This window comes from Salvia hispanica, chromosome 2 (assembly GCF_029641045.1).
Source record: "Salvia hispanica isolate PSC_SH4W2 chromosome 2, Shi_PSC_v1, whole genome shotgun sequence".
Taxonomy (NCBI): domain Eukaryota; kingdom Viridiplantae; phylum Streptophyta; class Magnoliopsida; order Lamiales; family Lamiaceae; genus Salvia; species Salvia hispanica.
The window spans coordinates 12,827,453-12,844,132 of NC_142693.1; the positions used below are offsets into that span (position 1 = coordinate 12,827,453).

General features: G+C 36.4%; 2 protein-coding genes and 1 non-coding gene across 3 annotated transcripts; 1 reads left to right on the forward strand and 2 right to left on the reverse strand.

Moving 5' to 3' along the window:
- Window positions 1-5,429: 5,429 nt before the first annotated feature.
- Window positions 5,430-6,243, reverse strand: LOC125194828 (uncharacterized). The gene has a single exon (XM_048093071.2). It carries the CDS (start codon window positions 6,120-6,122, stop codon window positions 5,712-5,714), a length of 411 nt encoding a protein of 136 aa, XP_047949028.2. The 5' UTR covers window positions 6,123-6,243; the 3' UTR covers window positions 5,430-5,711.
- An 8,038-nt stretch (window positions 6,244-14,281) lies between these two features.
- On the forward strand, window positions 14,282-16,013 carry LOC148931603 (uncharacterized). Its single transcript, XM_089064840.1, has 2 exons — window positions 14,282-15,427; window positions 15,528-16,013. The coding sequence occupies exons 1-2, from the start codon at window positions 14,282-14,284 to the stop codon at window positions 16,011-16,013; spliced, it is 1,632 nt and encodes a 543-aa protein (XP_088920966.1).
- LOC148931604 (small nucleolar RNA R71) lies at window positions 14,675-14,781 on the reverse strand. Its single transcript, XR_016136085.1, has one exon. It is a non-coding gene; the product is annotated as a small nucleolar RNA R71 (small nucleolar RNA).
- Window positions 16,014-16,680: the final 667 nt, after the last annotated feature.

The window sequence follows — 16,680 nt, forward strand, 5'->3', positions numbered from 1 at the left end:
TTCCAACAAATTCAATTAATAAAAACACACTTCATTAAATAAAATAAAAATTACAATTTAAAGGCCTAAAAAATAAAAAAATACATAATTAAAATCCTAAAAAAATTAAAAATACATAATTAAAATACTCTAAATTAAATTATAAAAACTACTCCGCCGGCGAATAATCCCCTGAAGTCGACGGTGCACCCAAGTTAAATCGATCCCGAATACCAAGTTGAGCTTTCATATGCGCAATTCCGTCCATATGGGCTTCAAATTGAGGAGGACTCATTTTTGAAGTGTCAACCATCGTGGCGACCAGGTACATGGACATTATGGTGTTTGAGCCCGAGCCCGCCTGGCTTGATTCGCCGCGGCCCCTCCCCCTCTCTCTCTCTCCCTCGCTCTAGCCGCCTTCGCCACCTTAGTCCCTTGCGGCCGACGTCGTGAACCGGAAGAAGACCCCCCTGCATCATCGGTTGGCGTGCCCTCACGTGAGGTGTTGCTTTCACCGCCATCACTGACGAGTAGTGGCCACGCGTCATGTGCTTCGTGCGTTTCGGGCCCGTGCCCGACTGGACACCGCCAGCCCACCTTTCAAGGTGGTGGACTTGCGACCAAACTTCGACATACTTGAAATCTTTACCGACGTCGTATTTGAAGACCCGCAACGCCGCTCTCAGAATGTCGGCTCCACTAGCTCCGCTTTGGTAATTCGCCTCTTCAGCCCTGTGTATCGCGCAAAATTTTTTGACATCTTTGTCGCATCGGTCCCAATGACTGCGGAGCATCTTCACGTTGCAGGCAAAGGTCTTCTTCGACCTTCGTGCGTTGTAAACTTCAGTGACTTTTTTCCAGAAACACAAGTGGGTTTGTTGATTCCGACGACAGGATCGTACGAGACGCTGATCCAAGCGTCGTACAGAGCCAACATCTCCTTTTGGTTGTATGGATGACGGCCGCCGTCCCCCACAACCTCGTGGTCGCCCTCTTCCTCCTCGGCATTGACGCCGATCCTGGCGGAGCCTCCACCTATCGGCCGGTATTCCAAAGTGCGTTCAGCCGGAAAATTCTCCGAAATTTGCGATAATCCCGGCGATTGCTCGTACCTCTGGGGGGGAGGGGAGGGACGATAGTGTGCATCCACATCAAAATATGGTGTTTGGTACGTCGGCAGAGTCGTCAAGGCTTGGGTGCCCGGCGACGAACCGGGAGTGCCCAAAAAGTTGTACATGCTCGCCCAATCGTCAAACGAGTTCAAGTCGAACTCGCCGGAGCCCCGCGAGCCGCCGCCGCCGCCGGAGTTTCCATCGCCGGACAATTTTTCGACAATTGGAGATAAAAGAATAGATGAGTGTAGTGTTTGTGTGTAAAATGGAGAATGGAAGAGGAATGGAAAAAGAATAGAGTATTTATAGAATAATAAAAAAAATTAAAAAAAATTAAAAAAATTTGACCGTTTGCAACGGTCATTTGACCGTTTAAAATGATTTTTTTTTTGAATTTTTGAATTTAAAAAAAAATTATGAAGTCATAATTCGACGCCCACTCGCAGGCCGGTGAGTGGGCGTCACGCCGTGCGCCAGCGTGCGCCACGTGGCACGCGCGCATGGCGAGCAAGTTCGAGGCCGTCCTCTTCCGCGCGCAACGAGCTGGCTCGTCTCTTCGAGACGAGATGCATTCCGCATCACCGTCTCGATGCCAGCTCGTCTCTTCGAGACGAGATAGGGACCGCAACGAGATGCGCTGCGGATGCCCTAAGTCTCATTTTCATTGAACGTAACACTCACGGTCTAAAAACTCAAAATAATTTATAATCTTTATTTTACTAGTTCAATATTTAAGAATGTTTACATCAAATTTTAATTATAATCTTAATTTTCCTTTTGTAGGCGTCCGTATCATTTCACTTCTGTTAGTATAGGTCTAATATTTCACTATTTTATTTCATTCACAAATTATAAACAATTATTGTAAAATAAAACTTGGGTTTCACTAACGTTTTTGAAGCACATTTTTTTACATTTCTCATAACTTTTCTTATTGGAATCAGACAAGTAACGATGACTGAGTATGTTAATCGAGATTAGTGGAAAATATAATACTCCCACTTTACTAACTCCAATAGTGGTAGAAATTTCCTTTTTTTTTTCTGTTGTTAGTCATCCATCTAACTTAGCATTTTTTTTTTCTGCAAAATGTTCACTGTGATCATGGAAAATATAATATCATGATGGATGGATTAGTTTTAACGGGAAAAAAATCGATACATGAACTAATTGTTTGAAAGTTCATTAAATGTATTTAAATCGTATAACGGTCATTTCATTATCTACCAATTAAATCGAAATTCGAAAACGCATACGAATTATCTTTTCTAGCTAGTGGTCCCGAGTTCCAAATTTGAACTATAAAACTATTAATTTTGCAGAAAGAAAAAAATTGAAATAAACGGTTGAAACTTGGTAGGCTGTCCCATTTTATGAACGTTACATGATTTTTAATTCGAATATAAAAGTCGCTAATTATAAAAAACGAAGACGAAAGCGCGTTCTCTTTACACCTATTTCTTTTTGAGCGGCGTAACAGTTGGTTGGTCACGTGCTAGATTCTGCTGCTAGCTGACTTCATGCCTTAACAAATCAATTACTATTATTAATAATAATATGAAATGAACTGCGAAAATATTATATACAGTAACTTTTCCTTTTTAAAATTTGTAAATTTTCCTTTGATCTTTAAAATGCTGTATTGGAGTACACGGCATTTTCATAAAGAATTGTTTTGAGATAGTGGACCACCAAACCATTTATTTGGTATCCTATGTTGTAAATTGTAATGCTACAAAATAAATAAAAATCAATTTCTTTCGATGAAGTTAAGGCAGGTCAATTCTTTAAGGAAGTAAAATTATAATTTACTTTTTCTAAATAGTACTATGATTTACTTTCTTACATTTTACGTTATATTCTTTTTAAAATAGCACGTTTTACCACATAAATTTAGAGAATTAAAATAGTAGTACTATAAATTAGGTGTTTCTTAGGTATAGAAATAGAAATTCAATAATATAGGGCGGTGTACTTTGTCAAAGACGTCATATTCCAAATAAAATTGTAGTCCTACTACTCCGTAATAATGCAGTCGGTTTGGAAAGTAATGAGTTACCTAAAATTAACAAAACAAAATTTATTAACTAACTAGTGAAAATAATAAGAAGCACGATGTACTCCCCTCTTTCCATAATAATATAGTTATTTTGTCATTTTGATACGTTTTATAATAATAGAGTCATTTATCTTTATAGTAAAAGTCAATACATTTTTCCACACATACTTTACTATCTCTTCACCTCTCTACATTTTCCATATTTCACTTTATTCTCCCTTTACTTAACTCGTCTAACACAATTTTTCTTAATCTCCGTGCCGAAAAGAAATGTCTCTATTACTATGGAACGGATGGAGTACTACATTAGCATATTATCTCCAAATCTCCAATAGATTATCAAGTTTTGTCCTTTTTTCAGTTCTATAATCAAGCATTTTTAATGTGAATATATATTGAAGTGTAATATGTGTTGTGTATGTGTGTATATTGTTTGTAACTTATGTGTAGTGTGTGCGTGTTGTGTATGTGTAGTGTGCGGTGATTGTGTATAGTGTGCGGTGAATGTGTACGTGTGTGAGAGTGCAATATATACATATGTTGTGTATGATTTTTTTTCTTTTTATTCAAAGAGGGTCAATAATGGTTTCTCATCTAACCATTAGATGACTAAAGCCACGAACTATTAGTTAGAGGAAAAATGTCTTACCAACTAAATTGTGTTTTACCATCTATATGTTGTGTATGTATGTGGTTTTGGTTGTGTGTGTGTAGTGTGCGTGTATTGTATGTTGTGTGCATGTGCAATGTATTTCATTCCAGTCTTATATCAATACAAAGAATGTCAATTTTATTCCTTTTATATTTCTTGCGCCATAATTTTATTCCTATCTTCACTTTATTCCACCTTCATTCTCTTTTATTATAGGAAGAATGATCTTAGACACAAAAGTCTATCTAGCAGATGAGCTCAAAAAGTCCTATTTATACATAATGTGTGAATCCCAAGGAAATAAAGAACCTGGGCGAGTGGGGCTATGTTCCTAAGTTCATCCGGGCGGGTAGACATCCCTGTCGGCCATCTGTCAATCCTACCCAACCGAGTAGGATGAGTCGCCTTGTGGTACCCAGTTGTGTGCCCCACCATGCCAAAGCACGCATCCAGCGTTGGCCACTCGGTTAGGTGGTTCGACATCTCACGAGCTACCGGTCAGGAGGCACCCCTTGTTGGTTGTCCTACGCCCCCAAGTCCTTTGCTCGGACTCTGATTGACATCTTCACGCTCCATGACCTCTTACTTTCGTGTTCCTTCCTCTCAGTGGCGGATCCAGGATTGATAAACGGATGGGGCGAAATATACATTAGTAGGTTGGTTTAGGGCGAAAATGACAATTTTTTTCGATTTTCGGGGCGACGTCAGGGCAAACGGAGGGGGCGGACATGGTAATTTTACGTCCGGATAAGAAGAAATTAGTTGCACGGAGGGGCGACCGCCCCCTCCTGCCCCTCCCCCCTAGATCCGCCACTGCTTCCTCTTCTGCGAGTCAACTAACATGCGGGGCATTGGCATCATGCAGCCGACATATCATTGGTCTTATATAGGGCTGGCTTGGGACCTTCAGCGGGTGCGGTATATTAGTCTGCATTTAGGTTTGAAATATAATTATAAAAAAAAATTACCTTTAGCAAATCTCAATTAAATGAAAAGGGTGAAAAATTTGATGATAATAAACTAATTTAAGTTAGTTATCATGATTGACTATTCAATGTAACTTAATTGATTACCTATTTGGTTGATTTATTAAACACATCAAAACATAAAAAATCAGACGTGCCGAACATGTAACACAAACCATAAAAATTTAACTTGCATACCGGAAAATAGATAAATTTATCATAAATATCATTACTTTTACGAAAACATAATTTTACTGAATGTTTAGCTTAATTATAACGTACACACAGTACAAATATGTTAGGTCAAATCAAAAGGAAAGTACCATTATGATGGAACAAAATAGAAAATGAAACATCACGTTAAAATAGCACGTACTTTATGTTTCAATTTCAAAACGAATTGTTCTCATCAATGCGCTAGCAAGTTCAATTACTTTAGGTTGGATCATGTTCAAATAAAATTTGAATTTACAATATTTTAAAGAGCTCTGTAAATGTTACTAGTATGTTCATGTTCTACTTAATACTCTGTTTTATTATGCTTTTAGCTAGTAGTAGTCGGTATACTCAATGAATTTTAGTTCACCGAGTTTCAAGGATTTACATAACAATAAAAATTTGACAATCCAACACCCAATTGTAGAAAAAAAACAATAGGAGTATAAAAGAATAATAATAAAATTTATTAGGGATGGATCTGATGATCAATGTACATGTGACTCCCCTAGATAACAAATATGTCCACGAGCTATAATCCAAGAGTCATGTGTAGTATCACCCAAATAATAATCACAACAAAACAAATGATCCCCACTACAAATCAATTAAACAAACCACAAACAAATTTCACCAAAAATCCAATAAAATTACAGACACAAAATAAATAAAATAACCAAACAGCCCCTCTTCATCCAAAACAGATCTACGCCGTCCACCTGGCAGCTCTATGCCAAAGCCACCGCCACAAGCACCGCCGCGAAGGCGGCGCCGCCGAAGCTAGCCCTGCTCACGAATCCGCTGTTGCCGTCGTCGGCAGGCGGCTGATCGGCACCTGGCCCGGCAGCGGGGCCGGCGGCGCCCGGGGCGGGGGAGGTCGGTGTGGCGGCGCCCGGGGCGGGGGCGGGGGCTTCTTCTCCGGCGGCGGGGGCGGGTGTGGGGGCGGCGACAGGGGCTGGGGTGGGTGCGGGGGTGGCTGGGGCAGGGGAGGGGGAGGGGGTTGGGGTGGGGGTGGGCGGCGCCACTGGGGCGGCGGTGGGGGAGACGGTTGGGGCGCCGGTGGGGGATTGGGCCATGCATGACGTGGCAATGAGTGCCATGATGAGGAAGAGCTTGATGAGTCCTGTTGAGGAAGCCATTGCTAGAGACTAGAGAGAGTAGTTAGAGAGAAGAAGTGTGAGAATGTGAAGTTTGGGGGATGGGCAAAGGGAGCAATTAAAGTGAAGATATATATAAAGGGAAAGAGAGAGGGATTAGTGGGGAACAATGATGAGATTCCGTGAAGAGGAATTAAATAATTAAGTTGGACAGAGTATTGCATGTGTATGTGTTACACATTACAATATGTGTGTGAATAAGTGAGAAGTCGTCTTCTTTTTTTAATTTTGGGCAAACGGACCGATTTCGGCTACTTTTGGATCTATTACTACATTTTCAAAATATAACTAATCATGTTATCATATTAATAATTTTTTATTATTTCATAATCTTAGAATTTGGGAGAAGTAATATGATATGGAAGATGAAAAAGACTATGCAAACAAAACGCTCGATGATGGTATTCAATGCATCTAATTGTGTTTATAATTTTTACATATGCAAGGTATTATTATATATTATCTGTTGATATGGTTATTAGTATGGAAACAAGGTAGTGGTGAGCAACTCACTATTTCGGGTGACTTGGTTAGTATGTTTATAATTGTTGACCGGATCAAGGTAATAATTGATCGTCCTTGGAATTCCTCAACGCTTGATGTGATGTGTTCTACTTCTAAGAAATAGAACTACTCCACTAGTACATTAATATACATATTGAATTTGAATCAAACATTGACATGTTAACTTGTTACATGTATTATGTATAGTAGTTTAAGTGGCGGAAATCTCATATTTTGGGGTGGGAGTGAAATCATGTTTCTATAAACTTGATTAGTTCAAAGTTGTAACAATGACTGAATGCAAATTACAATATGAAGAAAGTAAAATAAAGAAAACAATATACTATATGTATAGACAAATTCTTCAAATTCTAGAAGGAACTCTTGGAAGAAGAAAGAAAATAATAAAAGTGAAAAAAAATCATTGAAAGAATAAGTCGTAAATATTACTATTACAATAAAGATCAAAATAATAAATTGAAGAAGTTGGAAAAAATTATTTCGAATTATTAACAGAAACTTCTATAATTTTTTTACAATCGAATGGTTTTGAGAAGACAGAACTCTTTTGTTGTGGAGTATATGAAAATAGGCATAAAGAAACAATAATAATAATACTATTATTTATGTAAGTTTTCAGAAACCGCTTAAATTTATTGCCCTTCACGAAAAAACATTCTACTATATTTTAATTATCACCCTATGGATAATGACATAGATCTTCCATTAAAAAAAATAAAGAATTGTAGTATTCAATTAACTTTTTAATAAAATAGCCAAAAGGGGCTAGAAAAAACACTGAAAAGATTGACATACTAACTCGATTAAATTAAATTGCACAATGTTCAATTTCGTGTTGTATTCCATATCTTCACTTTCACTACAAGAACCCTTCGTCACACAGACACGCACAACACGTGTAATCATAAGAATATGTAACCAAAAAAACAAAATAGCAAAGGCATCTTAAAAAGTTAATAAAAAGAAGAAAGAAAATAGAATAATTGACGAATAGTGAGCTGTAACTTTGTCAAAAGGATTGCAACTTTGCCCACTTTGAGTTGTTGCTGTGTCACAATTTCCTTGAAGCTTCAAGAAAATTTGATCGAATCTTGCTATTTTTCCTAAGTTAGTTGAACATATTCCAAAATTTCCAAAATGTGTAGGCCTACAAATTCTTAATTTTGCGGTTATTTTCTTTTGGATTTTTTTGGTGGGTAACATGTCCTTCTCATCTAATTAATGAAGGGTAATTCGAGTTTAATTAATCTTGTCCTTAGTTACATCCCCTCCCGTCATCTGGTACATAAATATTTTGTGTAAATTAATAATTCTAATTAAATACTCCTAATTATTGTAATTAATTTCAAGTTCTTGCACAGCGCGTATGAAATATTCCATGTGAGCAGGCCTTTAATTATTATAAAATGCAATATCATGTAGTAATGTCGAAAATATACAGTTGTAGTTACGATGTGACATTATTATTTGTAATTTTTTGTGTAATCTGTATCTAATAATTTTTGTATATATGGTTGTTGGGACAGCGGATGACAGTCTGGAATCCTCAAGCTTTTGGTACGCTCTCCCGTGATATTGTGGCCAACCACTACATATTACTTGTATTATTGCTTTTAATTTCAATATTCCCATTAGTCATTGCTCATTTAACGTTATATATGTGGGATTAGAGAACTAATTTTTCATCACAATGGTTAGTTAGCACACTAAGCAGTCTTAGAGGACTAATTTTTCACCACAATGGTTAGTTAGCACACTAAGCGGTAAAAGACTGGACAAATAATTTGCTCCGGAAATTTTAAAGAATCGAATTTCTGACCTTATACTTAAAAGAAGAAATTCTAAACCACCACGACAACCATGATTATTGTATGATAAAGAAAAGTTTAGTTCTTATGTATTCATCTAAATCAGACTCTATACTAATTGCAATTACTATTTCAATTTTAGTAAAGGAAACATCAAACACTATGCAATGGTAAATGCTACACTTTGACATTTTACAATTTCAATTTCTTCTATGAACAAATACTAAAGTTTTTTTTTAAAAAAAAATAGGCATCTTCAATGCAACTGCCTCAGGTGGGCGTCCCGTGCGTGACTGCATTTTGCAACGTGTAAAAAATTGTGTCCGCCTGCCGCTCAACCTCCGCTATAGCTAATCGCTCGGGTGCCTAGCTACTACATTGCAATAGTCGAAGTTGTTGCAACGAGATTTTTTTTATTTTTTTATTTTATAATGTAAAATAACACTTTTTATAAAAAATACATTCTTTGTAGCATTCTAGTTGATAAATTTCTTAAAATTAAAACATCATTATCTTCATTTTGTTATCACTTCTACTTTATTCTCACCATTCAATTGACTTGTATCAAATCTCTTGCTAAAAAAATGTTTCACTTAGGGACAGATAGAGTAACTTTTGTTTTTGAAAACTCATTTACTAAATATACTAAATTGTAAATTTGGTATGAAGTGAATACATGGTGCATATTTGCATTAATTTATAAATAAATTGTATCAGATTTATCTGAACTAAGGTTTTTAATGTATTTAATTTAATTTGAGTTACTATTATATTTTTTTTTACTATCTTTTTTCATTTTACCCTTTTTAGCTTCAAAGGAAAATTTTAACCATATATATCTTTTGTTTTTATCACTCTCTCTCACTTCTGTTATTTCTCTCTCTTATCGTTTCACTTCTTTCTCTTAAATAATAACCTTATTTTATGCTAAAAGTCAACTTATGTTTATAGATGTGATCAATATTGTTATGTTTAATTTGATGCTTAAATCATTGGGATGTACATAAACTCAATCATTTAATTAATTTTTGTTTTTTTATAATTTTAAATACATTGTATAAATTTTAGTTTATAGAAAAAAATGTACTCCCTCCGTCCCCGATTAAGAGTCACAATTTGACCGGACAAGGGTTTTAAGAAATGTAAAGAAAAGTTGGTTGAAAAAGTTAGTGGAATGTGGGATCCATTTTTTTACATTGGTTTTATAATAAAATGTGAGTGAATTGAGTTAGTAGAATGTGAGACCTACTTACTATTTATGGTAAAAATGAAGTGTGACTTTTAATTGGGGACGGACCGAAATGGAAGTGTGAATCTTAATCGGGGACAGAGGGAGTATGGGAGTATATGAAACCATAAATCACAAAATAGTCAGATTCGTATCATACTGTTCAAATCAAAATGTAAATCACAAAAATTTGTAAGTTTGCAATTATTTCAACTGAAAATGTGACTAAAATATAAAACCTTAGATGGCCTTACACTAATTTATGTCGATCAAATTATCGCTTCGAACCTCTGTAACATACGTAAGACTTGGAAAAAATACTGAAAAAATGATATATCGCTCGTATCGTATTTAAAAATATCGAAAAATTATCAAATTTTCGTTATATCGCAATTTTCGATACGATACGATACCATATCATAAGTTTTCGATACGATAACAATATGAATTTCTTTATATCGCGATATATCGATATTTTCGATATATCGCTTTATATCAAATATACGATATATATCGTATATATCAAAACATATTTAAATTCAATACATATTGAAGTTTAAAAAATTATAAATATATATTGCGATGGAATTGGTGTTTTTTTTTTGTACTTGATTGTGTTGTATTTTGAATATGGAGATAAGAACACTATTTATTTTATTGTGTTTAAGTTTTATTAGTTTTTGTTTTTTTAGTTTTGAAATTATAATTTTCGATATACAGGTATTCGATACGATAACGATATTTCGACATATTGTATCGATCCTTGATATATCGTTCTTAACGATATATCGAATTTTGGTACGATATATCGAAATATCGCTACGATAATGATATTGATATTATCCATGTCAAAAGTTCGATATATCGAAACTTTCGATACGATAACGATATGAAATTCTTTCATATCAATATTTTCGATACAATACACGATACAACGTTTTCGATACGATATATCGTATCGACCCACCCCTAAACATATGTAATGCGAGAGGCTCCATTAATTTTAGAGTGAGCTACGCAAATAATTCCTGAATTATGTGTTTCACACGCAAACGGTTCCTATTTAAAAATATAATGGGTAGTCCTTGAAGCAAGATGTAATCACATTCATGGTACTTTATAACTATTCATCACAATTTTGCAACAAAAATACCCCCAAGGCATAAGGACATTTTTGAATATTCATATCTAAGTACTGAATATGATATTTTTTCTATCTCTCTAGTACTACCTCCGTCCCCCAAATATTGACACACTTTGACCCGGCACGGGTTTTAAGAAATGTAATGGAAAGTGAGTTGAAAAAGTTGGTGGGATGTGGGTCCTACTTTTAAAGTATTAGTTTTATAATAAAATGTGAGTATGAATGAGTTAGTGGAATATGAGATCCACTGCCAAAAATGGTAAAAAGTGAAGTGTGTCAAATTTTCAGAGACGAATCGAAATGGTAAACTATGTCAAACTTTCAGGGACAGAGGTAGTACTCTCTCCGTCCCTGAAAATTTGTCACTTATTTCCATTTCCGTCCGTCCCAAAAAATTTGTCACCTTTCACTTTTACCATTTTTGGCATTGGACGTCATATTCCACTAACTCATTCTCATTCACATTTTATTATAAAACTAATATATAAAAGTAGGACCCACATACCAATTACTTTTTCAACCCACTTTCTACTATATTTCTTAAAACCCGTGACAGGTCAAATGGTGACAAATTATTGAGGACAGAGGGAGTATTAGATATGATATTTTCTTATTGTTTAAATACCTAAAATGATATATTTCAAATCAGTTTTTCAATCACTTTATGGCTAATTAGCTTTCTCTCTCCATTTCTCTTAAACTATTATAAAGTAAAAAATTAAATTAAAAAATACTAGTATGAAATTCTTAAATATATTAATTATACAAATTAAAATTATAAATTTAATTATTTAAATAATTTGAATTAAATTTAAATTTGATTGTGATTTGATTATTTTTTAATATCAACAATTAAAAAAATATTAAAAATTATAAATTTAATTATTAAAGAATAGTTGAATCACAATCAAAAATAATTTTGCTACAGTATATTTTTAAATTATATATATAATTTTAATTTTTATAATTAATTTATTAAAGAATTTCATAATACTTTTTATTTTAATTTTTTACTTTCTAAAAGTTTTAGAGAAAGAGAGAAAAAGAACATCTGATATAAAGTAATTGAAAAAATGAAATGAAAAATATCATTTCGTGTATTCAAACTATAAGAAAATATAATATACAATATTCAAAAGAGAGATAGAGATATATCATATCCAGTTTCCGATAATCAAATTCCCGGATATCAAAGTCCAAAAATGCTCTTCATGTTCCAAGGATATTTTCGATGCAAAATTGTGATGAATAATAAAAAAGTACCATAAATAGTATTACACCTTAGTAAACAGTACTCATGATATTTTTAAAATTTAGGTATCATAACACGCAAAACGCATAATTAAAAGTACAAGCACCATCTTCATAACTCACTCTTAGTTTAAATAAGAATGGATAATGAAAAAAGTTACCTTCAAATACCCGTGACTCGTGAGAATACAGAAGGTAGGTGCCCAATCCATCTAATCAAAATGATTACACAATAAATGTTACATAAAACGACCGACAGAAAATGTTAGTTTGACAAAATTAATTGATGCAACAATTACACGTGTATAAATTATTGCTTAGAGACATGATGTTGGCATAAGATATTAGAACATAACTTAGAGCAGTTAAAATGACAATTTGACAAACAAGGAATCAACAATATATTAACAAGCAATTTGTGATATATAGGTAAGTAACTCTACGTATAGTCCTGACAAATTCATATTTTAGGCTTGTTTTATGGGTGATTAAAGAGTGCTTTTGATGGTTTAAGATGTTAAATACAAGTTTTTTCACCGCATATACACTAATTAGGTGAGTTGATGGGTTTGTCGTAGTTTTGTGATGAAAACAGGTTGAAACGAGCCGAAGCTGAAATTCGAGGAGTTCTCCAGGAGGAAAACCCGACCGGGTGTTTTCCATCTCTCGGAACACCCGGTCGGGTGTTTTGAAGTAGCCTTGTGGACTCCAGGAGGAAAACCCGACCGGGTGTTTTCCATTTCTCGGAAAACCCGGTCGGGTGCTTTGCAAAATAGCGGGCTTCGGGAAGAAAACCCGGTCGAGTGTTTTATCACCTACAAATCACCCGACCGGGTGTTTGCTAATTTGTCCTGATTTTCACTCCGAGTATAAAAGGGGTTCTAACTCAATTTAGAACCCTAACCTTCCCCACGACAAATTGAGAGAAAAAATCGAGAGATACAAGTCATTGAAGGCAAGGAGGCTTCCATCTTCAAGAGATTGAAGAAGAAAGATCCTCCCCAACATCAAGTCTACATTAGGGAGTTCTATTACCTTTTCTTACTATGTTTTCCTTTGAAGTTTTTGTATTTTCTTTTGTCTTAGCTTCCATTATGAGTAGCTAAGTTCTTATTAGGGATATTGGTGAAGTTTGTATGGAATTCATGGGCTAAATCTTAATTTATGCTTATCTATGTCTTATGTGGTGGTTTTGTTGGTTGTTGTGCTTTTTCATTATCCAATTGATTAGCTACCAGTTTGATATGTCTTATTCTAATTATTGTCGTTGAAAGATGCTTAATTAGATAGTTAAATGACCAACAACTCCGTGCGTTGTATGTGCTCGAGAGAGACATAGCTAGAGAGAGGGCTTGGGTCCGTAGGTTGTAGGAGTTGGTTTCGAAGTGTAGGGAGGAGACTCCGACCTTAGAGGCCAATCAACGTGTTAGGTGCACCCGAGAGGGGGTCTAACCAATTAACCCGACCTTCCTAGCCACACATAAGACCATTTAGATGAGCATGATCCCTAGGTGAACACCCGTGACCCATACCAACGGATCAATATCCCTATCTTTCCAACTTGAGTGAAAACTATCCTTTTTCTTGTCTTAATTTCTTTTTGCTCTTACTTTCGTACTTGTTCTTTGATCTTAGTGTAGAAAAACCAAAAAAAACCCCTTTTAATAGTCTAGATAGTGTTCTAAATTGCATCGTAGTACTCAAGCCGGCACTTAGTCTTCGAGGATCGATAATTTTAACTTGCCACGTGCTACATACCCCCATACACTTGTGGGTGACATTTTGATTGCAAGTTTAGCATGAGTCAAGTTTTTGGCGCCGTTGCCGGGGACTAATTTGCTTTTGTGTTTGATATTGTGATAAAATAGAGAATACTAGTTTAGACATTTACTTGCTTTATTTAGTTTAGTTTTCTAGTTTAGCTCTAATTTTCCTTTGTTTCCTCTCTTGTGTTGTGTAGGTTTTTATGCTCACGCGCTCAAGGCATTTACCCCTTGAGCCGATTAATTTAGAGATAGAAGCCGCCAATAGAAGAAGAGGAGGACGAAGGAGGAGAGCACGAGCTCAACATCTAGTTGAGCCAATGGAAAATCCAAATGGGAACAACGACGAAGTACCACCTCCACCTCCACCTCCCCTTAATCAAGACCAAATCATCCTCCAACTACAACAACAAATGGAGGAGATGAGAAGGGAAAGAGAGGAGGAAAGGAGAAGAGATGCACCGGTTAGAAATGCATTTGGGAACGTTAATATCCCAATGCCACCCATTGATCCAAGAGTGAATGCCAACAATTTTGAGTTGAAGACGGCATTGATCCAATTTGTGGAGCAAAGTGTTTTCTCGGGAAGGCCCACGGAGGATCCTAATATGCACTTAGCCAAATTCTTGGAGATTGCCAACACTACCAAGCTTAATGGGGTTCCCGAAGATACAATCAAGCTTAGGCTATTCCCTTTCTCATTGACGGGATATGCTAGAGATTGGTTTGATAACCTTGAGCCGGGCTCGGTTATAAGTTGGGACGACTTAGCCAAAAAGTTCTTGGAGAGGTTCTTCCCTCTTAGCTCTACTCTCAACCTACAAGCGGAGATCTCACACTTTAAAATGAAGAGCCAAGAGTCTATGTGCGAAGCATGGGAGAGATTCAATGCTTTGTTGAAGAAGTGTCCTAACCATGGGTTGTCTCCGGGCCATCAAGTGAGCCTTTTCTATAATGGATGCTCGAAATTTATCAAAAGTCAACTAGACTTTGGTTCGGGGGGATCATTCTTGGACAAAGGGGTTGATGAGTGCAAGAAGATGCTTCAAAGGCTTGCATACACTAGCAAGAGTTGGAGCTCGGGTCGAGATGGCTCTATGCCGGTAGCTTCGGTTGTTGATTCGGATGCATTCAATCTCCTCAACCAACAAATGATGATTCTCAATCAAAAGGTGGATAGCATAATTTTGGGGATGGCACCCAATGTAGAGCCTCAACCTACCGTAGAGGATGTTAATTATGTGCATCAAGGAGGAAATCAAAGGAACTTCTACAATTATCGCCCCAACAATGGGGGTGGTAATTATCGTCCATCCTTCAATACACATCCAAATCTTTCGTATGGGAATCCGAATAATGCTATTCAACCAAGTGGGGTTAACAATTCACCTAGCACTTCAAAGTCTTCAAGTGATGTTACCAATGAGCTTCTAAAAGCTTTGATGGAGAAGACCGATGGGATTATGGAACACTCTACCAAGAGGATTGATAAAGTTGAGACGGCGGTGGTAGAAGTTGCTACAAGAATGGGGGCCTTAGAGCACCAAATGAGTCAAATTGCTCAAACTGTGGGTCAAATTCATCAACCGGGGCAATTTCCATGCAACACTATTCCTAACCCAAAAGAGTGCAAGGCAATTAATTTGAGGAGTGGCTATGCCCGAAAAGGAAGCTATTGTTCAACCCGAAGAAGAAGAGGAAATAGAGATGGAAACACCACCGGAGATCTCGCCTAAGGTTCAACCCGAGATAATTGTTCCTCCCAAACCCATGGAAGTTAAGCTTCCCTTTCCTCAAATGATACAAAAGAAGAAGAAGGATGAACAATTTTCAAGATTTTTGGATATCTTTAGGAAAGTTCAAATCAACATCCCTCTTGTTGAAGCACTTCAACAAATGCCGAGCTATGCAAAGTTCCTCAAGGATGTTGTCTCACAAAAGAGGAAATGGGGGCAATATGAGACGGTCAACTTAACGGAGAGTTGTAGTGCAATTATTCAAAAGAAGTTACCGGCCAAGAAGTCAGATCCGGGGAGCTTTACTATTGAGTGCACTATTGGAAATTGCTTTGTGGAGAATGCCTTGTGCGATCTAGGTGCTAGCATCAATCTTATGCCATTGTCCTTCTTCAACAAGTTGAATATTGGCAGTTGAAGTCCACTAGCATTACTTTACAAATGGCCGATAGGTCTATATCATACCCCTCGGGCATAGTTGAAGATATTTTGGTGAGGGTGAATGACTTCATATTCCCCGTTGACTTTGTGGTGTTGGATATGGAAGAGGATAGAGTTGTACCTCTTATATTGGGGAGACCATTCCTTGCTACCGGGAAGGCCATGATAGATGTTTCAAAGGGAGAACTTACACTCCGCCTTAATGATGAGAGTGTGACATTTTCGATCTATGAGGCCTTGAAGAGGCATGATGTGGAACCGGGAGGAAGTCTTCAACATTGCAATGTTGTGACCGTGATGGATGAGTGTGTTGGAAGAGTGGCACCGGCCTCTTACTTGGATGATCAATTGGAGAGATGCATTTCTCACTCTATTTATTCTTCTCACTCTCTTGATATTTTAGATGTTAACCTTGAGTTGTTGGAATTTGTAGGTGCTTTGGACTCGGCTAAAGAGATTCCTAGATCACGTCGTCCACAATTTCTACCTCTTAGGGATGAAAGTGAAGATAGCAAGGAAGAAGTAGAAAGCAAGAAGATTGAGTTGAAGCCACTACCATCACACTTGCAATATGCCTTCCTTGGAGAGAATGATACCTTTCCGGTAATTGTATCATCTTCCCTCTCTAGTTCCGAGTTAGATAA

Bases quoted from the DNA above. Each gene is read 5' to 3' on its own strand.
- LOC125194828 (XM_048093071.2), bottom strand. From the start codon at position 6,122: ATGGCTTCCTCAACAGGACTCATCAAGCTCTTCCTCATCATGGCACTC.
- LOC148931603 (XM_089064840.1), top strand. From the start codon at position 14,282: ATGAGAAGGGAAAGAGAGGAGGAAAGGAGAAGAGATGCACCGGTTAGA. The intron at 15,428-15,527 runs GTGGGTCAAATT...ATGCCCGAAAAG, and splicing joins TGAGTCAAATTGCTCAAACT to GAAGCTATTGTTCAACCCGA.